The sequence below is a fragment of the Pygoscelis adeliae genome, unplaced genomic scaffold, assembly GCF_000699105.1.
Source record: "Pygoscelis adeliae isolate BGI_AS28 unplaced genomic scaffold, ASM69910v1 Scaffold628, whole genome shotgun sequence".
Lineage (NCBI taxonomy): Eukaryota > Metazoa > Chordata > Aves > Sphenisciformes > Spheniscidae > Pygoscelis > Pygoscelis adeliae.
Genome location: NW_008825408.1, coordinates 467,740 through 474,486, shown reverse-complemented (window position 1 = coordinate 474,486; position 6,747 = coordinate 467,740). Strand labels below are relative to the sequence as shown.

At 46.7% G+C, this 6,747-nt stretch overlaps 1 protein-coding gene across 1 annotated transcript in view; it reads right to left on the bottom strand.

Moving 5' to 3' along the window:
• Nucleotides 1-231: 231 nt before the first annotated feature.
• LOC103922307 (phospholipid-transporting ATPase ID-like) overlaps nucleotides 232-6,747 on the bottom strand; it is a 74,856-nt gene continuing 68,340 nt past the window's right edge. The window contains exons 24-28 of the mRNA XM_009330418.1: nucleotides 6,388-6,471; nucleotides 5,228-5,473; nucleotides 4,238-4,376; nucleotides 2,281-2,411; nucleotides 232-453 (exon numbers count right to left, since the gene is read on the bottom strand). Coding sequence (XP_009328693.1) covers nucleotides 232-453; nucleotides 2,281-2,411; nucleotides 4,238-4,376; nucleotides 5,228-5,473; nucleotides 6,388-6,471 — 822 coding nt within the window. The remainder of the gene's footprint in view (nucleotides 454-2,280; nucleotides 2,412-4,237; nucleotides 4,377-5,227; nucleotides 5,474-6,387; nucleotides 6,472-6,747) is intronic.

Sequence of the window (6,747 nt, the reverse complement as noted above, 5' to 3'; positions counted from 1 at the left end):
CCCACCTTCCCCGGCAGCAGCACACGTCTTTGGAAGAGAAGCTGAAGTCAGAGGGTGCACGTGGGTGAAAGGAAAGGCCCAAGTCCTTGATTTGCTAGCCCGGAGGGCAGACCTCTAGGCGGCCACTGGCTCGGTGCTTTGCAGGGAGCACAGCCTCCTCTCCTGACAGCCCTTTACTTTGGTTTGCTGTGTTGTTTTTTTGTCTTTTTTTGTCTTTTTTTTTTTTTTTTTTTACAGCCCTTTGTGTTTATATTTGTCACTATTTGGTGAAAATGTTCCTGTTGTAGCAAAAGGTGATTTTGGCCGCATGTTTCTCCCAGACATAATGAGTGCTCCAAAGCCGTGCTGATGGGAGAAGGCATAGCCGGAGCGGCGGGTGCTGGTCCGACGCAGGCGTCTCTTGGGTGAGGGTGGAGGTGGCCTCTTTTTGGCTTCTTTGATCTTGAGCAGCACCTAAAATCAGAAAATAAGATGGAAAAAGTGGGAAGTGCATCATTATTCACAAGCACGGTAAACGAGAAGCAAAGAAAGGGAAACAAGCAGGGGTCCAAAGCTAAAAATGATTGACAAAACAGGATGGCAGGAGGGGTTGCAGAGCCAGAACTGAACAGGCAGCACAGGGTGGCAGCCTGGTAAAAGGAAAAGCAAATCTTACTCTAAAAGGCATTAATGGGAGTGTTATCTGTGTGACATGGGAGGGGATCATTTCAGTGTATCGTTCCTCACAGTTTTGCGATGCCTCGGTCGGGGTATTGCTGCAGCTCTTTTAGGCACTTCAGTCAAATACCCCAAAATGTGGAAACCGTCTCAACAGTAGTCAAAAGTCCAGAAAACAAACATTTAAAAATTGGCTTACTTAATCTAGAAAACAGACTACTGAAGGGGATCTCCGATATGTAAAAGCTTTTTATGATGAGAATGGTGATCAAGAAATTCTCATATTCCTTGGCAGAAGGGAAAGAAATAATGCACTTTATTTGCAGGTAGTGGGCTCTCTGCTCCCACGTGGCCACCGAGATCATCTGCGGCAGGCATCTTTTCGGAAAGGGGCTGTCAAAGGCAGGAGGCCAGTACTGAGTGCCAGTGGCTCGGCAGAATGCCCAGCCATCGGACCCCTGTCCTTCCTGCTTGGGACAGCGGCAGCTGTAGGTACTTGGCCTCTTCAAGCATCAGGCCTGTAAGTTCCTCTCATAGTGCTGGTTGGGGATCTCCGTACAGCAGGAAACCCAAACACTCCTCTCCTGCGACAATTCGCTTCCCAGAGGAGGTAGACAAGTAAAGTGATTTTGCACTAGAGATGCTCAACCCAAGCACTTGAGGCTGGGATTCGGGACCACAGCTGCATCAGACTTCTACTCAACTGAAGGGTAAACTCAGCCCATTTTTACGCACCTGAACTGCCTCTGTGTCCTGAGGACCTCCCTACCTAGCAGTCTTCTCTAGCACCCACCAACCCCCTCTGCAAGGGCTGAGAATTCCCCCTCACTCATTCTCCAACAGTCCCGGAGCACCTGGGGAGCTTCACAGACATCCCAAGGATGATCAGGGCAGTCCCTGAGGAGCGCTGGGGTGCATGCCCTTGGGACTGTGCTCAGAGACACTCGTGTCCTGCGGCTCAGTGCAGGAAGAGGAAGGCAGCACCAGGTGGCAGCAGCATTTAGCAGATGCTCTCGTTCGAAAGCCAGCCCGGGTAGCTGTGTTTATGCCGGTATTCTTGAGGGGCCCGTTGGCTGTAGTGAGCTGTGTGCTCTCTGCCCACTCCATCTCTCCCAGCCTCTCCTTGCCCTAGTGGCCTCATCTTCATATTCCTGGGGAAGGGAGGGCAGCTGGTTTCAGAGGGGGGTTATAACCATTGGCTACAAATGAAGTAAATTCTGAGGTGAAAAAAAATCCCCAGCAAACACATACGCCTGGGTGGAGGGTGAAGGGCTGTGGTCTGCCAGGCTAAAAACTCTACGGCAGCAGGGCAGGAGGAACACGCCACTCCCTTGCCACTGAGCCACAGCACTTAAACCCTGCACCTAAAAATAGTGCGGCTTCCTCGCTCCAGTGCCATCTGATCCACATCTAAATAATCTCAGTCTTGGTCCCAGCTGCAGATGGTTTGAACTGTGCCAAAACCCGAATTCAGTCCTCCTTCTCAAGAGACTAGGCAGGATGGCAGCACTTCCACCTACAGGGACATACACTCTGAGCAATGCCAAGCCCATGCAGTATGGCTCCACAGTAAGCTTAGGTGGTAGTAAGCAGCATTTCTGGTTTAATAAGGTATCTCCTTACTTTATCACTGGGAGTTGGCTTTAACTGAGCCTTCAGGAATCGAAAGCCAACTACAGGCAGCACACAGAGGGTGATGCTGAGGAAGATTGCTAGCCACACGTTTGGTTGGCTGAGGGTGTTTCGAGCCGTACCTGAAAAACAAAAGCATGATTAAAACCATAACAGCAGCATCTCTCACCGTCATTCACCTGAACCTTTCACTTTCTGTGGTTCCAAAGCACTTGGCAAACAGACCAGAATATCAAGCAGACACCATGTCCAACCGTGAGATCAACCTGCTGTAGAGAGGACAGCAATACCAGTATCGCTGAGACGAGCAAAGAAAAATGCAACGGCCGGACACAACTGCGGCAACAACTCAGGGAGACAAAGATGTCAGAGTGAATGCCACATCTCTTTACAAAGAGTCAAATCACTGCAAAGGATTGATATAAACGTTCAGGAGACCTTCTTCGGCAGCAGTCCAGCCCTCTCACCTTTTGCCAGGACTCCAGTGCAAAAGGAGGAATACTATTTTCTTACTTTCCAGCACCAGTTCCTGAAGCATATGGAGTACTGACTCTGACTGCCCAGTGGATGATAGGATCACAGCCCTTTACGAGAGGAGCATGTGTCGCTCTGGGTGTCTGCACAGACAGCATAGCCTAATGGGTGTATTGGCAGAGCAACTGCCATGTGCTGGCGCGACACTGCCGCCTTCTTTGAAACCAAAGTGCTCACTTCTGGCTTCTCCAAAACTGAAGGAAAGTAAGATAGAACAAACAGTCTGCAAAACCCTCATTACAGGGCTTAATGATGCTGTTGTTGGCAGTAAAGTTGCTGAATGTTTTCTTTTCAGTTGGCCAAATTCTGCTGTAATACAACTCCACTGAAATTAAAGTAAAGAAGTTGTCTGAGTCCGGACTAGAAACACTTTCCTTAAAAATAGTTTCAGACTGAGACCTTATTAAGCGGTCCTCAGCATTATGGCTACTTTGACCTACGTAGTACCAACAGAGCAGCAGATAGAGATATCCCTGGCAAGTGAGTTACCACCTGTCTTTGGAAACTGAACAGACACTCTGTCTTCTCTCACTCAGCATTTTTGATACTAAAAGCCATCTTACAGTGGATGTGACCATCTGCTTGGAAGATACATTGCAACAACTGACCTGCATCTCAGATAATTCTAAAATGTCCAAGCACCTTGGTATTGCAGTGAAGATGGGCAGAACAAGTTTGACTTAACAATTCATCCAGATGTAAAGGCATTGATTAATACACCATTCTGAGACTTGAAACAAAAAGCGTTGGGATTTCAGAAGTAGAGTCTCATAACAATGCTATACCAATGCTATTACTTTGCTAAGATTTCATCCTCCTCCTGATCAAAGTCTCAGGAGACAGACTCATTTTTACGTTATCCTTCACTTTTTGCATGTGTTCAGAAATCTGTTATGTAGAGTAACTCCAAATACCTGGTCATCTCTGGATTTTTTTTTGTTGGGAATTTGCCATTTAACCTGACTGAAAGCTCAACATAATCACATGGCATTTTTCTCATGTCTAACTGGATGTTGTGCTTCTATGCTTTCCTACACCAACATGTTAACTTATTTACAAAAGAACACACGTCCTTCTGCAAACAAAATGCTCCTACATATCTGTTAAGAATTGGACACCTGGAAACGGAATATAAAAGAGCAGCAGAAAACATTCCAGCCAGCTCAGTAGGTTTATTTAAAGGACCATTCCTGTGCTTGCATGTGGATGTGCATTCTTATGCAAGGAAGTGAATGTGGCACACCTTCAGCTGGATGGATGGGATTCAAAACAAGCATTCCCAGCAGCCCTCAGAAATACCCTGGCATTTCTTGTAGAAAAGGCAATCAGTATATCAATACTAGAAATGCTCGACAGATTTAAGCCCCGCAGTATGCCCATGCTGAGTGCAATCCAGATTTGTCCCAGGGCTTACCAACAAAGGGAAAGGAGGCTGTGAAGATCAGGTACATGCCATCACTATACATGGTGAAGGTGATAGCAAAGTAAACAGACAGGCTGCCCCAGATGAAGAACTGGTTCACAACTGTCCAGTAAGAGGTGTCCAAGCCAATCTGGAAGAATGGAGCAATACAGCTGTTGTCAGTGCCTTAATTATTTAGCAGATCTGTGCTGAACACAGCTTGTCCTCTGCTTTGTACACCTGCCCCTGAGACTGTTATTCATTCAAATCTCAAGAAATACCAAGCCACAGATCACAGGATGCTGGGAGACCATTCAAGGCAAGCATTACTACGTTTGCCCTGTTGTTGCCCTCTTCTCAAGCATTCACCAGTGGCCAGTACTGGAGACAGGATACTAATGAGCCAAGCTTATGTTCCCACCCCAAGCTGTGATCTAGCATTGAAAGTTAGGAGAAGGAGCCTACAAGACCTCAGACCACAGAAACTATTATCTAGGGAGGTGTGATTGATTGGTTTTCTTTTAAGAAATTTCTCTCATCCTGCTAGTACCATCTGAATTTTGTACCACCCAAGCCTTAAGCTGTTTCTTCCAGCAAGTGCAGGCCTAGCATCTGCATCATGCACGGGTCCAGGCTACAGAAACAGCCCCATAATTGAGACCCTATAAATAACTAAGTGATAGCAGACAGACAGTCCTGTGCTTCAAACCCTTCCCATAAATGGAATGAGTCCTCCTCTATTCCCAGCCTTAACTGTTTTGTCTGCTATGACTGCAAACTTCCCAAGGCAAAGACTCTGCTTTCCTGTCACCCCGATCTTTCATAACATACAAATCTGTTGTTCTGTTGAACTGAGGAGAGTAATCTGGTGTCAAGAGACTTTTTGTTGCAAGAATGCAAGATGCAGCAGCAAATACAATGCTATCAAGATCCCAAGTGGCCCTCCAGATGCTGCCTTCGTAAAACAACTAATTCCTAAAAATATTACCTGGGATGCCTTACCTGTACAGACACCACAATCAGTAAGCATGTCTGGGCCATCAGTGCAAAGGACTGGTAGTCAGCAATGGCCTTCCCATCACTTCTCATTGTATTGTACATGGCCCCATAGGGGATGAAGAAGAGAATGAGGGAACTGTAGATCCCTTGCAACATGCACTTGACAAAAACCATTTTGTTAAAATAGAGGTTTTGCTGGCCAGGCACATATAGCTGAGGAAACAGCATGCTCCAACGATCATCCACATCCTGAAAGTAGACAGGAGATGGTCAAATCTGCTGGCACCTACTCAGCTGACCACACAAGACCACTTAGGGTTGCCATGTCCCTGTGACATGCATTTCCATGAGAAAAGGCTTAGTACACAATTCACTCAGTTGTGCTGACGAGTGTGCCACGTGCCAAGGTCACCTAGACACATTTTCCATGTTCAATTTCACCTTTCTTGTGCAGAGAAAGCTGACAAGTGCTGCAAAAAAAATGAAGGTACACTTCATCTTAGCAGACTGCATGGTCTGCTCTCCTGAGAGTTGCCTGGAAGCTAAGGGATAGAAAATACCTCCCCTGGGTCCACACGCAGGCAAGGCTGTCTGACCCTTAAGTGTCCAGAACTGAACACTCTGAACCATTGCGGAGCAGCAAGTTCCTACTTATTTAACTTGTAAAAGGCATATAGGAGCAGCTTTATTGCTCCTATGTCTTGCTGAACAATAATAGCATATGAAGTAGAAATGTGTATGTGAAATTACTGCAGAAAGACTTCCACTAGAAAGGCTGAACCTGGAAAACCTGGCTTCGGAGTTCTAGTCTATTCATTGTTCTGTGTGGTCATTAAAAAGTCACTTGTCAGGCTTCAGGAACAGAGCTAATAAGATGTGACTACTTCAGGGGAGTGTTGCAATGGCAGCTTTTACTGTAGTCAACAGCCTAACCCAAAAGTCTCACCGCACACTGAAACCCACAGGCCAAATCAGGGTAGTACACCATCTCCTCCCTGGTGCATCCTTTTTTTGTGCTCTCAGTTCTCACTGGCAGGAACCTATTTTAGGGGCTACCACAATAGCTAGCCAAAAAGTCAGCTGCTTTTGCTCCATGGAACCAGTTCAAAGCACCCGGAGATAAAACCCCTATAAAAAAATCCAGGCGGTGATAGAAACAGTACCTGATCGAAGAGACTCATTCCTAGCACCGGGAGGGAGGTATATACCAAATTGTAGAGCGTGATGAACCACTCATCATAGACAGTCTAAAGAAAAAAAACAGAGCATGGAGTTAGCAAAAGGCTGCCTTTTCCATCTCCTCAAAAGCATATGCAATTAAATGCTCGAACATCTTGGTTCAAGGCACTACTGAGACCAAAAGTGTAAGGTGACTCAAGCTCAGCAGCCCTAAACGGTTCGTACCATAAGCTGTGAGAATACACGGGGGAAGGATCCCGTTATGCTAGCCCTGTTCGCTCGGCATCCACTGCCGGCCACAGCCAGAGCAGGACACCCCCCCCAGGGCTGTGCTCTGCAGCAGG